General features: G+C 58.7%; 1 protein-coding gene across 1 annotated transcript in view; it reads right to left on the reverse strand.

Moving 5' to 3' along the window:
* Positions 1-22707, reverse strand: part of NECTIN1 (nectin cell adhesion molecule 1) — a 63144-nt gene extending 40437 nt beyond the window's left edge. The window contains exon 1 of the mRNA XM_026505558.4: positions 22226-22707. Within this exon, the coding sequence (XP_026361343.1) occupies positions 22226-22304 (79 nt within the window). The 5' untranslated portion in view covers positions 22305-22707. The remainder of the gene's footprint in view (positions 1-22225) is intronic.
* Positions 22708-23078: the final 371 nt, after the last annotated feature.

The raw sequence follows: 23078 nt of genomic DNA on the forward strand, positions 1-23078 counted from the left end.
TACTCCCCAGAGTAAGGGCAGGCCCTGGAGGTGCCGAGAGTGCCCTGCCACACGCCCAGCCGGGTGGCGGACGCAGAAACAGGGCTGCGGATTCAGCTGTCTGTGTGCACGCGGGGAGGGAGGCGAGGGGGTGGGCAGGGCCCAGCGGAGCTGGGACATGGGCAGCAGGCGGTCAGCAGAAGTCAGGCCAAGACCCAGACTGCCCTTGGCGGTGGGTGGAGAGCTACTCTCAGGACCAGACCGCATGCATCCCTGGCCCGGTGTCAGGCCCGCAGCTGGGGGAGGGCTCGGACATTCTTCCACTCACGCCTGGCGGGAGCTTCTATGGCAAATGTGGACAGCGGGGGCTGAGAGCCTGCCTCTCCCAGTGGGATTCTTCCTGAACTTTCCTCGAATGTAAGACAGGGATAACCACCCTGACCTCTGGAGGCTGCAAGGGGGTGAGGTGACCACTCTGTAGATGCTATCAAGCCCTGCAGGAAGGGGGAGCACTGTGAGGGGATGGGGGGCTGGTCAGGCTCAGCTCCTGGAGCAGGCTGTGGCCAGCAGGATTTTCAAGGAGACTATACGCACGTGTGTGTGTGTGTGTGTGTGTGTGTGTGTGTGTGTGTGTGTGTTACAGAGGACCATTTAAGATGAAGATGAAGGGTGGCCAGGAAGACCTCATTGAGAGGGGACATTTGAGCCAAGAACCAAGTGCCAACCACATGTCTGTTTTGGAGAAGAACATTCCAGGTACCGAGACCTGAGGTGGGAGTGTGCCTAAGAAGCTGGGAAGTCTGGCTGGTGTGGCCGGAGGGAGGCATGCAGGGACTGGAGGATGAGAGCCCAGGGTCCTCCAAGTGGGATGCGAGCAGAGCCCCTGAAGAGCGCGCCCAGGGCGAGAAAGGTCCAGGCTAGCTTTGAGCGAGGCTGCTGACAACTCTGAGAAGACACTGTCAGGATCGGAGGCCGGGGTGCTAGTCGGGAGGCTACTGCAATCATCTGGGACATCTGGGTAGCCTTGGCAAAGGTAGGGAGGGAGAGCCAAGGCCCCCAGGGTGGGGCGGGGCGGGCAGCGGTACATCTGGGTCTCAGAAGCCCACCTCTCCCACCCCTCCAGGTGAGACAGCTGGCAGCTCACTCCCCCTTCCTGCAGACAAGCTGTCCTCCCATCCTGGGCCTGAAAGGGAGGCGGGAGGGGCAGGGGTGAGGAGGAAGCCCGCGCAAAACAATGGCCTTGAGCTGAGACAAGAGAGATGCTCGGTCCCCTTTATTTATCGGTCCCCTTTATTTATCATAGTTGTTGGGAGACACAAAGCCAGCCCCCGCCCCTCCACCTTTCCCTTCCATCCCCACCTCTTCCCTGGGCACAGGCTTTCCTCTGACACACAGAGATCAAATGACTTTTCACTCAAAGGAAAAGATATTATCTCCCCTTAACAATTCAGCACCAACACCAGCAGACCGACATCCCCAGATTAAAAGGCAATTAGGCAGCTTTGTTTTTGCAGGGGCAGAAGGTCTGCTTGGCACCCTTCTTGGGAACTGGATCCCACTGTGGGGAGGGCCAGCAGCTCCAGGTGACTCCCAGTGGAGAAGGCTGCTGGCCTGGCCTGGGCCCCACCCCCAGCCCAGCCCCCAGTGGCAGAAAGGAGCCCCCCCCACCACCAGTGAAGCACCACTGTAGCCTTTCTCTGCAAACCCTTGACCTTGCAGAGTAAAGGCTAGGTTTGTGACCGCCCCCCCCCGCCCCGAAAATATAGTACTGACGGCTTTCAAGCCTATTTCAAAGAGAGGGCATGGACCTACCGCCATCAGGGTCTCCCATCTTTTGGAAATGACATAAAAGACGAGGAGAGAAGGGGCCTCAGCTTCTTCACTTGGTTAACTTGCTGATGGTGCACGTGGGGTTAAGGCCCACGCAGCCCCTTCAGGGCATCTATGTACCATCTCATCGCACCATCGGAGTGCATAGTATCACCCCACTTTTACGCTCAGTTGTTCAGTACACACAGAAGCAGAAACTGAGGGTCAGAGAGGTGGAGTAGGCTATCCAAGGGCACACCGGCAACCCCAATGTCCTGTTGGCCCTCAACTCCTCCCCATGGGGCTGAGGAAGGGGAAGGTTTTAGAATTCATCATTTGCCTTCCTGTAGTTTCCGATTTGCAGAGGACAGTAGCATCATGGCCATCCCTGCCCGCTGGGGTGGTCAGGGGACGTCCATCCATCCGTAAGTGGCCCCTGAAGGACGGGTTGAGTTTCATCAGACACAGGTGTAAAGGCCACCATGCTTACCCTGTTGTAAAGCTCCCCAGGCAACTAGGCCCCCGCTCGCCCCCCTCCCCCCCGCCTAAACCTCGTGCGCCCCCTCCCTCTCCCAGGCTGGGCTCTCTCCTTCAGGGTATTTTAGGCTCTCTCTTGGCTTTGGGTCTTCGCACAAGCTGTGTATCTGCTGGGGGCACCCTCCTCTCCTGTACCCACCACTCCCCTTTTCTAGGTAAGGGTCACCCTCTGCTCTCTTTTGCTGCCCCTCCCTCTTGCCAGAACTTCCACCCCATCTCTCATGCTAGTGACCACCCAGGCGCCCCACAAAGGCTGTCTAACCAAGGGAACAACCCCTCCCCACCTCCTCTCACCTCTGAGTGTCCATAAAGGCAGCTCTCAGCCCCAGCCATACCCACCCAGACTCTGCTAGGTCAGGTCACCGAAACCTCCCCTCCTTTCCAGGTCTTTCTCCGGGGTCACCGCTCTCGGATGAAATCTACTGGCCCTGGCTTTCCTATCTCCCTCTCCAGTGCCGAGTGCATACTCGAGTCAAGCACGGTGCCAGCTTCTCTCAGGTAGAGGTGACTGTGGTGGCGGCAAGAGGTGGGAGGGCAGAGGGATAAGAAAGAGTAAGGCATTTTCTTTTCCTCCGGAAGCGCTGTCTAGCAGGGAGCTCAGACATGAAAACAAATAATTACTGAGTTAAGTGTGTGTTTCGTTTGTTTTTTAACGTACGATCCCGAAGCGATGGGAGGGTGGTGGTGAATCGGAGAAGAGGGAGGTTTTTAGCTGGGTGTGACAGGACAAGCAGGAGTCCCTCAGAGAGAGAAGAGGGAACGAGAAGGAAAACGGTCTCCTAAAGCCCGAACGTCGCTGAGCCTTGCCCTGTTGGTGCAGAGCTGAACGCGAGGGAGATGCGCTTTCTAAACTGAAAGGGCTCTGTCTGCGACAAGGGTCTGTGTGTCCTCTAGCGACTGGGAGCCACTGACACTCTTTCAGCAGGGTGGTGACACGGAGAGGCACGTGGAATGCTCCGTGAAAGGCGCCGGCCACAAAAAGGCCACATGTGATTCCATTGATACGAAATGTCCAGAACAGGCGAACGCAGAGACGCAGAAGTAGACTAGTGGTTGCGGGGGGTCGGGGCGGGGAAGAGAAGAATGGGGAGCGGCTGCAAAGGTGCACGGCGTTTCTTTTTGGGGTGATGAAAATGTTCTCTGTCAGCAAGTAGCGACGGCCAACTCTGAGAATATACTAAACCCCACTGCACTGTGTATTTTAAAAGGGTGACTTTTATGGTGGGTGAATTCTATCTCAAGAAAAAAAGCAGAGGCCATGGAGAAGGACAGATGGTGGGGGCCAGAGCCCACCCCTGCCCTGATGGAGGCAGGCTGGCCACCAGGAGGCCTCTGCAAGGTTGCGGCACCCCCAGATGGAGGGGTCCCCGCTCCGCACAGCTGCTCTGAGCAATGACTTGCTAGAGCCCCAGCCTGTCATCTTCCTCCGTCCCTTGCTCAGGAGGGATTCTGCTGGGCTGGAGCGCACGGCACAGATCCTGGGATCACCTCCCCACCCGGGGCAGGCTCCCCCTCCCCCCATGGGCAAGAGGCGTGGCTGGCACCTTGTGCCTGGGCCCTGAGCGACAGACAGGTCACCTGACAAGGCACGCCACTTATTTCTGAAGACAGGCAGGTCCCCTGGTAATAGAGCAGGCAGGGAAGAGGCTTTGCCATAGACGGGGAAAATTAGGGCAGAAAATAACACCATGAAAACAGAAGTGTCCAGAAATAGGAGAGAAAGAGGCTTGCTCACATCCCAATGTGTGAGGGCCTGTCTGAGCTCCTGGGTGTCCAGGGACCATTCCGCTGCAGCCTCCCCACCCCAGTTTCTCTGCTGGGTTCCGAGCTCTTCTATGTGCCAGGCGGGGGCGGGGGGGTCCTGAGCATCCATAGTAGTGCTGTGAGGGAGCACTCATTCCCAAGGACCCCATTCTCAAAGCCCTGTCACCTGGAAGGTCTGGGGACTGAAGTTCCCTGGACACCCGGATTGGGGGGTTGCATCAGCGATCACAAGTTGGTTGAAATTTCTGAGGCTTGTACAGTGGTGTGTGTGTGAGAGAGAGAGAGGTCCCTGGTTGAAGGAGATTTTGAGATGCCCGGATGGGGTGAGGAAGAGGTCTGGAGGCAGGGGTGACTGAGGTTTGAAAGTAAAAGCAAACACGGCAGGCTTTGATGTCTGATTCCCCTTCCAGTCCCAGGGCGGGCAGAGGGTAGGGCTGGCTCCCTGGTCTACACGGGCGTCAGGTGCTTATGAATGAAAGCTGGAGGAAGCCCAAAGCAGCCTGGGAGAGCAAGGGCTGGGACAAGAAGGTGACGCGGGGGCTCCCGACTCCCTCGTGGGCAATAGCTTTATTCTTCCTCTGGGCTTGGGGACCAGGGCAGGGCAGAGAGGAGAAGGCGAGGCGGAGCAGGTTTGAGGGGGAGGACCTCACTGATTTTTCCCAGCATCCCCCAGGCCACTTCTCTCACCACAAACCTCAGTCTCAAGCCACTTGGTTGTCATGGAAACAGGCGGAATAGAACAGATGGTCTCCACTAGCCAAATTCCAATTAAACAGGGCAGAGATGGATCGAGAAGGGGGTGTGATGTGACTGGGCCGCAGAGGGCTCTGCCCCCAAACCCAGCCTGCCCACCCCAGGCTACCTCAGCATGAACAGGAAGCCCCTGGTCCCTTCTGGCAGCCCAGGGGCTGGGGTCAGAAGCACCTTCTGGGAGGTGGGTGGAGAAAGCTGCCCAGCGGAGAGTCACCACCCTGTCCCCTTTCTGTCCTTCCTTACCCCTTCTCAGGTGGGGGGGGCCTGCAGGTTGAGGGCATGCCCCCTTGGAGAGGGGCAGTATTGGGGAACACACATTTAAAACTACAGAAACACTGGACTAGAGACACACATGCACACACATGTACACGGAAGCACACATGAGCAACGCAATCGTGCTGCGCGTGCACACACGGACACGTATGTGCCCACCGGCAGGCTCGGGGACACACGAGGGCATGTGCAGAAAGGTTAGAAAAAGCCATGAATCACACTCTTCGAACAATACAAAGAAAATGCGTTGGAAAACAAAGTAAGCAATTTATTTCAATTTATTTAATAAACATGTATTAAGAAAATAGGAATTAGAAACACACACACACACAGACACAGACACGCACACCATACGGTCCCAGGCTCAAGGACACAGGGTACATTAACTAATAACACAATCACCGTGCTACGGCAGGAAGGCTCTCAAGGGCCATGAAGATACTGGGCAGGATATGATGAACTTGGGGCAGGGGAGGAGAGAAGGAAGGGTCTCGAAGGATGAGAGGAAGCTTGCCAGGCCATGAGGCAGGGCCCACCAGGCAGAGGGACAGCAGGAACAAAGCCCGCGTGGGAGGAAAGGTGAGAAGCGGCGTGCGGAGGGCACGAGCCCGGGGTGAGCGGGGTCTGGATGCCACACACAGAGGCGTGCCAGCACACACACCCGCCTGCAGAAACTACACATCCATGCACAACTTCACACACGCAGCCACCGAGCCTCTCCCCTGCCCCCACCGGTCCCTAGGGCTTAATGCTTAGGAGATACTTAGTAAATGTTAACTCCATGAGAAAAAATGCTTTTGTTTGTTGCCAATACCATGAGGTGGGTATGGGAGGTGTCGGGAGAAAGGGAAGCGTCAGAAGTTTGCACATCTTGGCTGCAGGGGTCACACAAAGTGCCAAGAAAACAGAGAGGTGTGCAGAAGAAGAAACCTCATAGCTTGCTAGGGGCTGAGAAGGAGGGAAGCCGGCCAGCTCCCGTCAGTTTACTGTGCATTTATGGAGCGCCTACCGTGTACAGGCACTGAGCTAGAGTCTGCAGAGATCTTAAGGCTGAGTCCTCTCCTTCAAAGAGCCGTGTCTGGGGCGAGGGGAGGAGAGAAAGTACTAGGCAACACAGTAGGTTCTGGCTACAGGGAGACCTTAGACCAGTGGTTCTCAACTGGGGGTAATTCTGCCTCCCAGGGGACGTTGAGCAATGTCTAAAGGCATTTTTTATTGTCACATGGTGGGGGGTGGGGGAGGATGTTGCTGGCCTCTACTGGGTAGAGGCCAACAGCCTACAGTGCACAGGATGGCCCCACATAAAAAAGACTAATCTGGCCCCACATGTCAATGGTGCTGGCTGGGGTTGAGAAGCCTGGCGGAGATCATGGAGCCTGTACGTAAGCCAGCAATGCTGGGCAGCTTGCGAGAGCTTCAGACAGAGCGGGGCGGGGGGGGGGGGGGGAGGCAGGACACACAGGAATGGGGAGAGGCCCCCAGGATGTCTCAGAAGGTGGGGGTTGTGGGACTGGGGAGGGGTCCCGCAGAAACGGAACCACTGAGAACTGACAACAAACCAGACACAGGGGAGGAAGGAGGAGTCCCAGCTCCAGCAAATGGCAGAACTGGGGTTCCGAGCCCCCAGTTCTGTGTCTGGGGGAGGAGGCCGAGGGTGGCTTTGGGCTGCAACATAGCGTGAAGTGGGAATGCCCAGATGGCCATCAGGGAGGCTGCCCGGGGGTGCAGGTCAGGCTGAAATCGGACAGAACGGATCGGGGGATTGTTCCCTTAAGTCCAAAACCCTCTACATGACCTTCCCAGGCCCTCCCATGGCCACAGGCTCCCGCTCCCCATCCAGGAGACACTCAAGAAGATGCCAGTGTTCTCTGGGTGCCCCTGTGTGGCCTCCCTCAAGCTGGCCCGGTCACTCTCCTCTGTCACTTCAGCCACTCCTGCTCAGACTCTGGGTCCCAGCCTCAAGGTCACTTCCCCAGGGAAGCCTCTCCCAGGCTAGGGCCTCAGTGTCCCTTTCACAGCCCTGTGCATACTTGAATCGCTGGGAAAACTTTCGGGACCGCTCTGAGCATCAGTCCAGCCAGCAGGGGTGACACCTGTTTTGGGTACAACAGTGCATTACTACCAGCTCCTGCGAAGGATTAAAACAGGCAGGAGAGGCTCCCCACGTCCTTGGCTTCGACCCTGCCTCCTTTCCCACCTCCCCATTCCCTGACCACACGACTTATAAAAAGAGGTGTAGTAGGAACAGTTCGAGCAGCCAGCAGGGTGGGACAGTACCCCGGATCCTGAGGGAGAGGCACGGAAGCTCGCACAGCCCAAGAGGACGTTATCTAGCAGTTAGAGATGAAAATGTCACCAAAACGCCCAAATTCAAGGACAAACGGCCTCCCCCTGCACCTCCTATCCTGTTTCCACTTGTGGAGCTACCTGGTCTGCAGGTGCCCCCTGAGGCACATTAGCCTTTGAATAAAGCCTTTAGCTTTAGTCTGAGCTGCTTAAAGCACTTTTTCCCAAAGCACCTGGACCGTGCAGGTAAACATCTGTTGACTAACTGACCTCACTCCAGGATTAGGGAAGCATTACCCACCCGGTCAGCCCGGGACCCTACCTGGCCAGCAGCAAGGTCAGCCAAGTGACTCATTAAGGCTCAGTGGCACCGTCCAGGAGGGTGGTGTGGCTGGAGGTGCCTTGGGGGGGGGGGGTGGTGGTCGCAGGGCCTGCCCTTTCAGCCGGAAATATCCAGGGGTGTCCAAAGAGCCTGTGGGGGGAGGCCAGCTAAAGCAGGCCACTAATCTCTCTTGAAGATTAAATACCACACTGGCTCTGGAGGCCAGAAACCAGCGGGGGGGGGGGGGGGGGGGAGAGGGCGGGGGTGGGGAGAGGGGGGCGGCCCAGGGCAGGGGTGGGGGTGGGGGAGCTGAAATTGGGGAAAACCCACCAATGATTAACCAGAGCTACTAATTATTATCCAGTTAGACTCTTGGACTTGAGGGCCCCGTTTCTGGCTTCACCCCTTCAGTGTCGAATCCCAAGCATCCCTCGAACTCTGCGTCCCGCCCCCTCCCCGGGAGACTATCTCCAGCCTGGCCTTGCTCTTTATCTTCCCCTGCGGCTAATGAACAGCAACCCCTACTCCCAGGCCCCCCCGAAGGGTGTCGGTGGAGACTGGGATGACAGTGATTGAAACTAGATTTGGGTTTGGTCTGGATGACCCCAAGGCAGCACTGTCCTTGGGATCCATCCCCCCACCCCTCACTTCTCATCCCAACCCCCACACCCACCCCACCCTCTGGAGGGTAGCTCAGCCCCTTATCTCTCCCTGTTCAGCCTCAGGGTTCGGCAAGGGGCGCTCCCAAATCTGCTGCTAGGGAGGGGTCTGATGGGTGGACGGGGAGGGTGGCAAGGAGCGGCCAGCCTGGGGGACGTGGGACAAGGGGCTCCAAGCTCAGCCTCCCGGGCTCTGGGCAGGGGCACTGGAGTTGAGTAGAGGGCAGAGGCATGTTGGAGCTCGGGAGGGAGGTGTCTGGGTTACCTTTAGGATAAAGAGAAGTCCAGACTCTGCAGGGGCGAAAGACTCATTTAAGCATTGGCCATGGGACTCCGTGGCTACGTCAGCCTCATCAGAGAAGCCGAGCGGGTCATTGGGGTCTGCTGCCCGGGGTGATTTTAGTGGCTGGATGGTACTGATGAGCTGTGTGCAGGGTGGTGGACGCTATCTCAGCGTCTGTACCACATGTCCGACAGCGGGGTGCCTCACCCCGCCACATGCCCTGGCTCGCCCTCCTAGTGCCGCGACATGCCACGGAGCCGCTGCCCCGTGTCGCGAAGCATTAATGGGCGACAGGACAGGCTGCCAGGAGGTCACGCCACATGGGCGTTCCTGTGGTGCATTGCCTCCCCGGGGGGACCCCACCCATTCCAACAGGCCCCCACCCGTCCCCATGAGGGCACAGGCTGCTGGGAGAATGAGGGGCTGCTCCCGCCGTCTCCAGGGCGAAGAGACTGCAGGCAGAGAGAGGGTCCTGCTCCTCGGCCCCTCCCCACGGCCCTCCCCACTGTACTCTCCATGCCCTGATTCTGTGCAGTATGTTCCCTTTCTCAGGCCCTTCTCTCCCCATCACCAACTTAATTCCTTAATTCCCACTGGAGATAAGCGGATCTTTCACTGCAATTTATTGTTAATCCAAAGGAAAACAGGGTTTGGAAGGGGCGAGGCGGAGGTGGGGAAGCGGGAAGGCGGCGGGCCAACCCGCTCTGTCTCCTCCGGGATCCCTGGATGCTTGTAGTGGCTGCGGAATCCTAGGCCAAAATCTCAGGGCAGGTCAGTTCCCGTTTGGGGCCCCACACCTGCTGCTAAGGGAGGTTGACAATCTGGTTCCATGGAGAGCGCCTAAGATGGCAAGGTGGGTCAGGCTTGGCCCAAAGCACCCAGGGGAGAGAGACTGTGAGCGGGAGACCCTCTTTAAGTGCCGGAAGGACATTGTGGGCCCCATCAGATATGCTCCACACAATCCCAAGGAGGCAGAGACAGGATTCACGGGTGGGAGCTTCAGGCATGCAGATCTCAGCACAGGGCGAGGAAGAATCTGGGGCAGTCAGAGCTGTAGGGGCTTCCATGTCGGGTGGTGAGTTCCCCGTCATTGGGGGTATTCATGCTGAAGCTGGATGTTCAACCAACCGGTAGGGATGGGGTTGAGGGGTTTTAAGAAGTGAATGGGCGTTACATTATCTGCTCTCCTTCCAGTGCCAGGCGTCTCCCGACTTCCCCTGCAGGGAAGGGAGTTACCCTCAGCTGATAGCCCAGCTGCGAGGCTCTTCTCAGATCTGGGGGCAGGAGGGGAACAAATGGGCCCAGAAGCATAGCCTGCTTTCAGGGTGCAGGAGAACGCAGTCCCCTGCCCCTTCAGAGCCAAGCAGGGAAGGCTTAGGAAGAGAGACAGGTTTACTATGCATTAGACCACAAGGCCCCAGCTCCTTCTCCCCATCTCCCAGCCAGGCCAGCGTCCTGCGGGCATTCAGGGATGGTGCCCTTGGGTGTCAACTGCTGTGTGCGAGGCCAGAGGCCAGATCCCATCCCCCGTGGGACTGGAAGCTCCAGGAGGGCCGGGAAGTTATGTTTTACGGCTCAGCCCTGCTCCCTGCTCAGTGCGGGTCCCACGGGAGGAACCAGGGCCCACACTGTCAAGGGAAGGCAGGAATGAATCTGTCTACCCCACTCCTGCCACCACACACCCGGGGCAGTGGGATTCCCGCAAGAGCTGGCACCCAGCATATCGGGGGGCCAGAAGCCTGCTCATGGGGTTCGTTGGTTGAGGGCATGTAACTCTTGCTTCCAACTACTCTTTAAGAAGGGAGCACAGGACGGCTCCCGAGAGCCACCACTGGGCATCTTCTGGGGACCATCTGGAGGTGGGGGTGGTTGTCCAGGAGCCCTGGGGCCTTCGCAGATGATGTACCCTGCCCAAGTGGAGAGGAACTCAGCTGAGGGACCCCTTGGTGCGCTGGGCCAGGCGTTCCAGCCCCAGGAACCGACACTCCCCTTGCCGTCGGCTCCCCGGCCAGCAGCAGCTAGTACTAACTGGTGTGAGGCCCCCTCTGTACCAGGCACTGCGCTCATCACGCCACACCACTACCTACCTCTTCCAAGCCTCCCATTATCGCAGGCCCACTTGCCCGTGGAGGGAGTTCAAGTTCGCAGATGACAAGATACAGATGCGCGTGGGGGCACATGAAAGTAACAAGAGACAGAGACCACTGGGCTCCAAAACAAATAGTGGGTTCAATTTGCCGGGAAAACAGAGTCCAACCAGTTGTTGTGATCCTATAGACAAAACAATGATCTAAGATTGACCTTCTGCATTCTCTAACTGGCGGCTGGGGGGCAGTGCACACCCTGCCAGGGACAGTCTCATCTTCCATTGCCTGCCTCTTCCCCCCACTTCCTGCCCCCCCCACCAGCATCCAGACGCTGCTCCTCCCCCCTCCCCCAACTGGGGGAGAACCCCGCACCTCTGTGGGGGAAAAGATGGCAATCAGAGTCTAATCAGGAGCAGACACACACACACACACACACACACACACACACACACACACAGCATGACCTCATGCACGCTCTCGCACGCGCAGGCACACACGCACACACATAAACCACAAACCTCTGTCATACACACACAGAGGACATAAAAACACTTGCAAAGAAACACATAAAGCAGCACAAAGTATCATTACGGCTTGAGCTGCATACACAAGTTCCGAGGGGGTAGGAGTGATGGAGTGAGAAGATGGGAGAGGGGAATCAAGCCATTTTCCTGGGCAGGGTGTTTCTGGGCAGAGCAGGGGTGCTGGTCGCCAGGCAAGCTGCCTGGTGGCCCTTTATGCCCCTGCTCCAGGCTTCCTGGAGGGAAGGGGGAGCCACAGAGACCCTTCCCCAGTTATCGCCCCCGTTGCAGTGCCAAGAGGTGGGTGCTAGGGAGGGATGTTGCGGGCTCCCTCCCCCACTGCCACCCTTCCCCTCCACCCCCCCCCCAATCCCCATCAGGTCAGGGAGGCCTGTCATCTGACTCCTGGGAGGTGACTCAGGGTGGGAAGGGTGCTGGGTGGGCAGGGGCAGGCACAGGGAGCAGGGGGCCGTTGCCTAAGTTCCCCGAAAGGCCCATCCATCAATCCAACGGAGATAATCAGAGGGCTCAGCCGGCCCAGGACACTGATTACTCTCCGGGTACCATAAACACAGGGAATAAATCTGGGAAGGGGCCGGGTAGGAGGGCGTTTCAGCAGCAGGGTTGGCCACCCTGCCTGGGAAGGGAAAGGAGGCCCATTCATCATTCTGAGAGACGTAGCTATCTAGGCCAATGAGATGAGGACAGTTCGGGGGGGTGGGGGAGGTGGGCAATCATAATAAAATAATCCGGTGCAGTGTGGCTGCTGGCTCTGATCTTATTTACACCCGGGAGAAGCCTGGCCCTGCCTCCGCTCCCATTTTTACCCAGGAGCCACTGCAGAAAGCTTCTGCCATTGACTCAAAACTCTCGAAGGACGCCTGACCCACAGGGTAGGGAAGAGGAGCAAAGAGGTGGCTTGGCTCAAGAGCACAGGCACCACAGGGGTCCCGGCGCTGATACACACTCCCAAGGTACAGACAGGCTCAGCTGGGTCTTCAGTCCTCCATCCTACTATTGCTTCCCAGCACTTCCTGGGCGCAGGGCAGACGCCAGCCTCAGGAACCAATCATGGAGCTCTGGCCTGTGTCTGGGCCACAGAGGCTCTGCCGTAATTCAGGCTAACGGAGCATGGATAATCTGGAACAGCAGAGGGTCTAGGAGGAATTTCTCTTTGGCGTCGAAACATATCAGATGACTGTTTTGCAGCCCAGTTACCTTCCTAATTAAGCAAGTTTGTGAGGCCTGAGCCCACGTGGTGACTGGCAGGGTCAGGGTGTGCTGAGGGGAGCATCAGCCCCGGGGCACCGTCGAGAGGACAATCCGTGTGTGAGCGATCTGGAGGTCACTCAGTCCTCTGCCACGACCCGGGAAAGCGTTTTGATCTTTCTGCTCCCGTGACCCTCTTCCCAGGGATAGTTCTCTACCCCTGCTGCGAGGCTGTGTGGCCGCCATGCCTCTGTCCCCAGTCCCCTGTTCTGAACCTGCCTGGGGCAGAGGAAGCACCAACCCTTTCATCCCAGGGGATCAAAGCAGCCAGTACAGGTGAACACCCTAAATCCTCCCCACCTCCCCAGGCAGGAGCCCCTCCCTTGCCATCTTTTGGGAATATCTGGGTGAGGGCAAGAGAGACCAGAACCTTCTAGAAGCTTAGGATGGGCCCTGACATAGGATCAGCTTGCAGAGCTGTGGACCCACCCAGGACCCAAGGCCAGCCTGGGAACACCTGCCTGGAGGGGGGGGGGGGCAGTTCCAGGCGGCTTCTTTGGAAGAAGCTATTATAGCTGGCCAGAGTCTCACAGTGAAGCGTGGGAGGAGGCCCCCACGTGGCATCAGTGATGCCCCAAAGCTCAGGGAATGACAGAGAGATGATAGTGAGAAGTTTCTCTCCAGCATAGCCCCATCAATTGTCCTGAGACATAACAGTGGCTGCAGTTGGACCCACCGGGAGTGTAATGACTGTGCTTCTAGTACCTGTAAGGTATCTAAAGGATACAGTAGTGACCACTGAGACGCTGGTGATACGCACCGGTAACGCCCCACCAGGTTACCCCCGCACTAGCAAAGGGAGCAGGGGCATAAGCGATATGCAGGGGTGGTGGCATTCTGGATGCAAGGTCCTGTGTTACTCCGGGCTTCTCAAGCCCAAGAGGGACCACTTAGCTAAGCGGTATGATCGTGGACATTGGGCCCGACCCCCTGGCTCTGCCACTTACTGTGTGACTATGGGCAGGTTACCTAAGCTCTGCCGGGCCTCATCTTTCCACACATTAAAAAAACAGGAGAACAGAAGTACCTTCTACATGAGTTGTTGTGAATATTAAATTAGTTATTACATGTAAGAAGTTTACGACAGTGTCTGGCACTCAAGCACTCTCCATAAAAGTTCGTTATTACCATCATTGTCATCAACTATCCAAACGACCAACCATGTATCCAGCTGGCATCTACTAGCAGCCCCCAATGTGGTCAACCCTGTACCAAGCCCTGGGGACACTGAGACCCATCTGTAATGGACCTTGTCCCTTTGGAGCTCTAAGTCTCGCGGAGCAGATAAATCTCAGGCCCAAATAACCATACAGCAAGACGCAGAGTGGTTAGTGCCATGACGTGCGAGGGGGCTTTGAGATGGGAGAGGTTATCCCCAGCTGGGGGCGGGGGGTGGATGGGTCAGGAGGCTCCATGACCGAAGTGACTCTCACGCCAGTATTTAGATATGGAAAATAGGTGGGAAAACATGGGGTATGAATACAGGGGCGTTTGGCTGGGTAGGCCCGGCATGCGGCGGGGAGGGCAGTGAGAGATGAGCCAAGGAGGGGGGCAGCGAGCAGACGCTCCTGGACCTGGGAGTGTCTCTCTCACATGTGCTTTAAGTACATCCACCCAAGAAGCCACATGGGCAGATGGGAGCCAGGAGTCAGGGGCCGCTGCAAGAGTCCTGGGAGCAAGGGCGTTGCAAGCAGCCCCTCCCGAGGTGGGGCCCACATCAAGTGGTGGCAAGGCTGGCTTGGCTCTGAGGCACCTTCTCAAACTTTCTCTGCCCTGGCAGCTGACAGCAATTGCCCACAAGCCACCGGGACTGAGGGAGGGGGTGCTTGGGGTGCTGCTCAGGGCCCAGAGAACAGAGCGCATGGGGGCAGCCTCACCAGTCCCACTTGGGGCCTCACTCCAGACCAGCGGTAGACGACGGCCTTCCCGGGGAGCTCCAGGAGCCCGTACAGGTCTCCACTCCCCTTGCCTCCAGAGCCAGGCTGACTCGCGTCTGCCCAGACTGGCCCTCCTATCTCCGCTGACTCACTTGGCGAGCACATCAGCTCATGTGCCAAAGCGTGGGCTGGCCTGCGTGACCCTCCGTGGGAGCCACAAGTGAGCTTGGGAGCGCTCAGAACCAGTTCTTTGGGCCTGCCGCTCTCTTTCCTCCACTAGACCGAGCTACCGAGCCGGGGCAGGCTTCCCTTGGCTCTGGTCTTGTTTTTGGTGACTGAGCCCTGGTGGTATTCCGGTGACCAGCACCTATGCAGGATTGTGCAGGAAAGAGAGATCAAGATAAAGCAGGAGGGGAAGGTGCAGACAGACAGGAGAGGGGCTGTCAACAGGGACTAGAATCTGCTAAGCAAGAACGAATCCCATCTTTGGTGGGCACCCACGGCTCCATCACACTGACCGTGGGCAAGTTCCTCCAGCTCCGGGAGGGATGTGGGAGCCGCAAGCCCCTGCCAAGGCTGTCGGCTGGCACGAGCGCATCTTCAGGGGAAGAAAGATGTTTGGGGTCCCCAGGTCTCTACCCCCACCATCTGGGCAGCAAGATGGGCCAGGATTCAGGCCTGGGGGGGGGGGGCGGGTGAGGAATCCAGACTCCGTCTCTGCTGCTAGCACGTGTCTCACAGACCAAGGGGTAAGGGTGGGCTGCTGTCCCCTGCCCCCCAGAAGGCCCTCTTCCCCGAAACGGTGGTTTGCTGAGCTTCTCAGCCAGCTGCTACCAGACAAAGTGGACTCCTAGGAACAGCCCTGGGTGGCTGGGTGGGGGGAGCTGTGTCCTTCTCCCCTTCAGGCAGGGGATAGAATTAGGGGCTCAAAGGGGTGGGAAGGAGTGTTTCCAGCTCTGGGGAGCACACATTCTAGGAGGCATTCCATTTAAGCCCCTAGATCGAACTCAAACTCCCAACGGGACATTCTTGTGCCCACGGCCACTGGCCTGTTCTGCTTCCTGGGCCACGCCTGCAGCTGTGTCCCGGCGGAGCTACCAGGCAGCGGAACTAATGTCCTCTAATGAGATCCGGGCCAGAGTGGCCGGGCGGGTTTTATTGTCTGTGGCTTGGTAATGAGACTCCTCATAAACTGGGAATGGAACTGGGGTCTGCACAGACCAGAGCCGGGTGGGGAGTGGCCCAGGAGAGGGAGTCAGCTCTGCCTGCCAAGTCTCAGTCCCGTCCCCTCTCTGCGGCCCCAGTCCAGTCCACGGGCTCTCCGAGGACCGCTCTCTGCCCCTGTGACTGCCTGTGCCCTGGGGCTCCGTGCTCATACCTTGGGGCCCTGCCCATGTCTCAGGCCAGATCTCCAGGGGGTGATGCTCAAGCTTCCAGAAGGACACCCATCCGCCCCCCACTCCCCTCCCCCCCAGTCATTCTGTTGCCGGGCGTCCTGTACTATGGCGCCGACCCGGACTCCGTGGTCAGCTCCAGCTGGGCCACCCTCCGACCTATGTTCTCAAATTATCCCTCACTTCCCCAGGGAGCTCTGGCTTGTTGTAGGTCAGTGGACTCGCTCTATCGTGGCCTGGTTCAACCTCTGCTGTAATGTGTCCATCTCAGCCTGTTTCAGCTCCCTCGTCTCCTGGATTGGGAGTCAGAAGGCCTGGCACCCGACGTGGCCACACTGGCTTGAGCTGGGCAGCAAACTACTAAGCTGACTCACTTTCCTCATCTGTAAAATGGAAAGACCAGGAATACCATTCACATGGGGTTACTGGGAGGATCAGCTGGAACCATGAGCTCTCAAGAGTGCCACAGACATTTTTACGATTAGTGGCGAAAGCATTCCATCCGCAACAGGAGAAACCGGAAGAGGCTTTTCTGCCAGCGAGAAGAGGGTGACGCCAGGAGGGAGTCTCGATCTGGCTGTACCACCCTGCCAGAGGAGTGGACTGCTGGAGAGAGGGTCCAGCTGCCCACCCTTCCCCCAAATGCGGGATTTTGAAGGAAGGCAGGGGCTGCGTCCCAGGCCCTCTCTACCAGCCCCGCTTCTGACCACAGCCAGAGCTCCAGATGGGCAATGGAGCCTAGCTGGGCCATAGCCAGGGAGTGAGGCGGGTGCCCGGGAGAGCCCCTGGTGACATGCTGCAGAACAAACGCCACACGGCACCTGCTGTTCGCGAGTCCACGACCACCAGGGTCAGGCTCACGCAGGTGCCTGGAGCCCACCGTGCCACGGCAGCCCCCAGGGCTGCTGCAGACTCCACCATCGTTTCCAGGTGGCGGCGGGGGCTCCCCGAGCAGCTCCTGGCTGGTGACAAGGGCGGTGAGGTCAGCACTGGGCAGGCAGGCGAGTGGCTCTTCCTCAGGGGAGTACAAAGGTGGCACCGCCCAGCTCGCAGATGCAGCAGGGGCCGGGACCACTCAGAGGAAAGGCACGGAGCTTGGAGCAGCCACTGCTTCGCTGCCCATTTATCACACGCCTGGCAATGCGCTCAGCACTTTTCATACATTACTGTCAATCTAATCTTTACAACTGCCTTTGAAGCTGTATTCACAGAAACCCATTGTACAGATGGGGAAAACTGAGGCCAATGAAGTAAACTTAACCAAATCCACTCAGCTAGCAATTCGTCGACCTGGGATTCAAATCCAGTCCACCTGGCTGCACTTTGATGGGCTGCCAAGGTGGGGAGCTCTCCAGGCTGTAGGGAGAGGAACCAAGCTGTCTGCCATTCTCTCTTGACTAGGGCCTGGGACCACTGTTGCTGTCCCGCCCTAGAGACCGTGAAAAGCACAGATCCCATGAGCTCCTGAGAATACATACCACTGTCCCCCTCCCCCACCCAAGGATAAACTTTGGGATTATCCATTGCCCTAAAGAGCCTACAGCCTGCCGTCAGGAAGACTTTCTTTGTGTCCTTATTGGGTCTCTCCTGTTGCACTAAGTTCACCTCTCCTTGTGGAATGGATCAGGGTTCAGATGTTAGGCTTGATAAGTTTTCTTTCCGTCTATCTCTTCTCTCTCCCCATCTCCCAAATCAGCACATAGAATCCAGAGCTTCAAGGGTTAACTGGACTAAAGGGTGTTATTTCCAACTCAGGGCATTCCCTCAGCAAGGTGATCCCTGCTCAGATCTTAAGTTACCTCCTGCCCCAGCCAGCACATCTGCTGTTGGCTCCTGCAGACCTGGTCTCTATGGAGAGGGGTGGGCATCATGGGGGAGAAGCAACTGCCAGCCTGCCTAGGGCACAGGATCCTGGGCTCCCAGGATGAGTCCTCTTCCCCTTCCACTAAGGGGTCTCCTGAGTTCTGCGGCACAAGCCAGGGTGTCTCTAGGCACAGGTATGTTGCCGACCCGGGTACGCATGGTTCTGCAGGGCTATTTATGGAGGACCAAAACCCACACTCATGCCCCTTTTTAAATGCTCAGAGCATGCCACCTTTCCCCCAGATGATCCCCTTGCTGTCCCTGCCCCCCAAGTATTCATACAGGGAACAAAGGTGTCAAATCAGTAGCTGAAAACCCATCTCCCAGGGCTCCTCCCAGGCTTGCAGGGATCTCAAGAAGCTGTGGGACAAGCCAGGCCTCAGTGAGCAGTGGGTTCCAGACGCTGCCTGCCAGGGAGACAAGACAGCAAAGTCTCTCCAGGTGAGCATCTCCTGTGAGCATACGGAGGTCCAGTCTAAAGCCAAGGACAGCCCAGGAATAACAGCCAATGTAGAGGCTGCCCCCCCAAAGGACCCGAGAGCCCATCTTGGAAGGAGCTGGCTGACGGCAAATCCTAGGTCTCTTCCCAAAATCAACTCTCGGACACCTTGTCATCAACACAGGTATTATCAAGGTTCGGAGCTACTCACAAAATCCTAGTTGGAAAAACATAAGTAATCAGTTGCATGTCAATATCCACCTGATACCTATTTATGGCCCCAGTTCCCTGGTGACCCACACATACCAGTGAACAAACCTCTTTGCCCTCGTGCCCCGGGGTCTGCAGGAGCACAAGGCATTGTAGATAACCAACACAAGCACACAAAGCCTGGCACGTGTGTGTGCGTGTACCCACTAGACACTGACGGCGAGACAATATGCAGACTGTCAGAACTGTTACAGCCTAGGTCCCACGGCTAGCTAGCATCCATCCTAGGCTGGCGCCCTGGCCAACATGCAAAGTTAAAAAAAACAAACAGACAACACAACAACAGTACAAGAGGTGACTATACAGGCCCCCTCTCTGTCGGCCTCTCCCCCAGGTAGGAGCCATTCAAGTTACCAGGTTAACCACGAAAGATACAATCAGGAAAATCGAAGGTATATTCACACCTCCCTCGGGTGTTTTCTGTTTGTGCTGAACAATGAACATTAGTCAGCTGCTGAACAATGGCAGTATCGTAGACACAGCGGCTGGGGCAGACCCTCTGCCCGTACCCCCACCCCCTTGCACTGGCCCACTGGCTCAGCGGCTCAGCACTAGGGTTCTGCTGGCTGGTGTCATCATCCTGGCAGCATTCAACTGGGTCCTGGGTCAGGAAGTGGCCAACGAGGTGGATTCATTGTGCAAAGCTGGGTGGCCGAGAAGGCAACTGATACCACGGTTTCGGCCCGCGTCAGACCACAAGGGGCCCCCTGGCCCCCTGAGCCACAGATATTCAGGCTCAGAGATGCCTTCTGGGCTGCTCCGCCGGGGCTGCTGGGCTCAGGCTGTGCGATCTCTTCTCCTCCCCTCCAGCTCTGGCTATTAGGCCCTGAATCTGATTCTGAGACACTCTCCATAGCGCGGCCTCCCAAACGTGCACGGAGATTGCTGTTCACACACTGTAATCCCCAGGCCAGCAGAATTGGTTTTGCCATGATGTCCTGCCCAGCAAGCCTGAGCACATCACGGTCTGTGAGCAATGGGGAGAGAGGGAAAGAGCCCAGCAGCTCTGACACCCCGAGTTTCGAAGGAAACCGCCTTCTGGAAGCTCTGTACAGACTGCAGAGAAGGGGTGTGCTGCGGCCCGACAGGTCTTCCGAGGGTGTGTGTGACACCTGGGGTGTGTGTTCTCTTTCCAGACAAAAGGTTTGGGGAAGCCAATTAGGGAGGGTGTGGTGGAGGGGGCCCGCCAGCTCTGCGCAGTTGCTTCGAAGGCAGCTTCTCTGCCTCCTTCCCTGGGCTCCTCTTGGCCCTCTTTCGGGGGCAGTCCCCAGGCCCCACTGGCCCTCTCTTTGGAGGTGGCCTGTAGGAACCACAGACTGTTATCTCAGAAGCTCTTGGGGCTTCACCGCCCAGCCTGGCGAAGTCTGTGTTGTAAAAACATACTTCTGTGTTTATGCGTCAATAGCCAGATTGGGAGTGTGGGTTTTGGTTTTTTTTTCAGTCAGGGGGCCATCACACACTGGGGGCTGCCCCTACCTGCTTTCCCCCAAAAGGGTCCTCTCCTCAACAGTCGGGTCTGTGCTCCCTGACACAGCCCAGGAGAACCCAGAAAAGAGCATCAGACTGGCAAGTCCCCAGAGAGGAGCAGCAGCGAGCACTCAGGAGGGAGCTGGCAGGGGGGTGGAAAGCCGGGTGTGGGCAGGCAACTTCTGAGCCTACCAGCCTCCATCCAAGCATCAGATGGGCACCACCACACCCGCCTGCCTCCCTTCGCAGGGGCACTGGCTCGGGGTACAGGAGCTTGGCCGGTCGGGGAATTCTGGCTGCCCCGGATGCCAGCCAGCCATGACGATGACAGTCAATAGAGGAGCGCTTACGAAGTGCCTGTCTGAGCTGGGGTTCTCAGTCTGCATCCCACCCCCAATCTGGATTTTTGTTGGGCGGAGTGTCTACACTTGAGCCAGGTGAGAGTGCCATCTCCCTGGCCCCACTCCCTGAGTGGAGCAGGGCGGGCTTCCAGCGCGCCCCCCCAAAGGGATTAACCACAGTGTATTACAAAGCTGGGGGAAGAGAACAACAAAAGGAGGGAAGGATGGGGGTGAGTTCATTCTTTTCCCCCAAACCTTCCCACTCTTTGTCCGACCAGAATTAGGTTAACCCCTGGTGTGCCAGACCAACTAGAGCTCCCCCAAAGCTCTCCTTTCCCTAGAATCCTGGTGTGGACACTATGCAGTTAAGGGTTCCCAGAAGCCCAAACCCCCAGTGGTCAGAGGAGTCCTAGGTAGGGCCTGAGCTCCGGCTGGCTTCCCAGGAGGTCCGGTGTGAGAGGAAGACCTCTCACTCCCCATGACCACACTGCCATGGAAGGGACTACTCAGGCCTCTGGAAATGAGCAGTATCCCCTCCCCCACACACCTAGCAGGGCAGCACCCCACAGGCTGTAGGGGTGGAGGCACTGTTGTGCTGGCTTCTACAAAGTGCTTTCGATGCCATCGGCCACTCAGCGAGATCTGTGGAGCCCTGGCAGCAAGCTGGTGGCAGAAGGAGTATAGAATTGAATGAGGCCAGGTTCCTGCTTTCCAGGGGTGCATCCCAGCCCTGCAACTGGGCAGCCAGGCTGGCCCCTGGGTAACACACTAGCTCCCCAGTATGCGGCATCGCGGGTATCTCCAACGGGCTGCTGCCTGTGGCGCTCGAGATCCGATATTCTTGCCCCACACGGAGCTGGTCTCTCTGCACTCCTACCCCTTATTCTGCCACTCTAAGGCCAGACCACGTGCTCCAGCCAAGCCCCCTCCGTCCCCCCACCAAAACCCCATCTAGCTCGCGCGGAGGTCGTCTCAGGTTTCTTCCCAGAGGGCTGGAGGAACCCCCACCCCCACCCCGACCCCTGCTGGTGTCACCAGCCACCATGGGAGCCGGGCAGCTTCCCCAGGGACACAAAGGGTTAAATCCAGGCGAGGGGACTCGGTCGGATTTGCCTCCTAAACGCATTTTCCAGTTCATTCCCCAGCACAATACGTCGCCGGCCGGTCCCAGCCTCCGCCCCCACCCCACCCGTCAGATGGGCCACCGACGGCCACCCCAGGGTCGGGCGTCGAGTTAACCCCTCGGCCGCCGGCACCTCGAGGAAGGACACGAGGGGCATCCTCGGGAAAGTGGGTCATGCATCCACCTGGCTGGCACCAGGCCCGCGGCGCTTCCTCCGGCGGGAGCCCCCAAACTGGGAGCGGAGTTCCGAGGCGAAGGGCAGCCCGCGCAAGGCAAGGAGGCTGCGAGCCCGCACGGCCCGGGCCTCACCCACCGGGAGAGGAACCGCAGGTGAGCGAGAAGCTGCCTCTGACGCAGGAGCCGGCTCTCGGCGCCCGCGTGGGGCTGCGTGGGGCGGGAGGGGGCCCGAGCGCGCGGAGCCGTCTGGCAAAGGGGCCCGGGGACAGAGACGAAGCCCCCCTGCCATCCTCCAGACCCACAGCCCACCGGCTCCCGAGACTGACGCCCTCCCCCCGGGGCTGTTGTCTCACACCCCGAGTCAGCGATTACGGTGATTATTTTGCATTTATGTAACATACAGTGTTTCCAAACTGCTTCCCGAGCTGAGAGCTGGTTATTAAATAAATAGAACGCTATTACATATTATTATTTTTGTGAGAAACAGAGCGGAGAAAGTGCTTTTTTGCTACACAGAGACGTGCATCCGACCGCTTCCCTGCAGGGCGGGCTGTTGGGCTTCTCATCCTCGCTTTCTCCTCCGTGCCACCCGCACCCCCTTACCTAAGCCGTGACCCAACTTTTCTGGCTCCTTTCGCTGCCTATAACCCAGACGTGCCCGCCATCCAGCTCCCAGACCCGGGAAGGCTTTGGATGGGGGGGGGGGGGAAGTCAGAGGCGGAACGCACTTACCTGGGAGGAAGAATGCGGTCAAGCCGAGAGCGAGTCCCCACCAGCGTCCAGCGGCGCCCGCAAGCCCCATCCGAGCCATCGGGGTCCGGGGGTCCGGCAAGAGGGGCCGCGAGGAGAGCGCTCCCCGCGCTCCAGAAACCAGCCCGGAAGACGAAGGCCGATCGTTGCCGGCCGGCGGGCGCTCCGAGGATCCAGGTCAGCCGCAGCCGTCGGCCGGGGCGGGGTGGGCTGGGTGCGATCGGCGCGGCCACAATCCGGGCCCCGGGCCGCCGGCGGCTCAGAGGCTCGGTAGATGCCCGCCGCAAGTTGCACGAGTCATGCCCCCTTCTCCTCCTCCGCTCTCCTCCCCGCGCCGGTCCCCGCCCTCTTCTTCCACGCAGAGCCGGGCTGGGGAGAGGGACCCACCCCCGGCGCGCCCGGCTGCCCGGCTGCGCGGCGCGGGCTCCCGGCCCCCGGCGCGCTCACACCCTCCCGCTCGGCTCCAACTTGCAGGCGTCCATGGCCGGCCGTCCTCCGAGGGCGGCGGGACGAGCCCGGGCGGCGGGCGGGCGGCGCGGTGGGCTCGGGGCCCAGGCGGCGGGCGGGCGGGCGCGCGGCTCGGCGGCTCTGGCGGTGCGGCTCCGCGCGCGGAGGGCGAGCCGGTTGCGCCGCGCTTCCCCCCCCCACCCCGCGCCGCCGCCGCTGCTGCTCGCGCTGCCGGGTCCCGGAGATCCGCAACAATGTGGAGCTGCCCGGGCGCCGAGTCGCGCCGCGCTCGCCGCTCTCGCTCTTTCTCTCACTCGCCGAGCTCCAGCCTCTCAGCCGCTCTCCCCGTGATGTCAGACCGAGGGGGAGGGGTTAGCGTTAACCCCTT

The sequence above is a fragment of the Ursus arctos genome, unplaced genomic scaffold, assembly GCF_023065955.2.
Source record: "Ursus arctos isolate Adak ecotype North America unplaced genomic scaffold, UrsArc2.0 scaffold_22, whole genome shotgun sequence".
NCBI lineage: Eukaryota > Metazoa > Chordata > Mammalia > Carnivora > Ursidae > Ursus > Ursus arctos.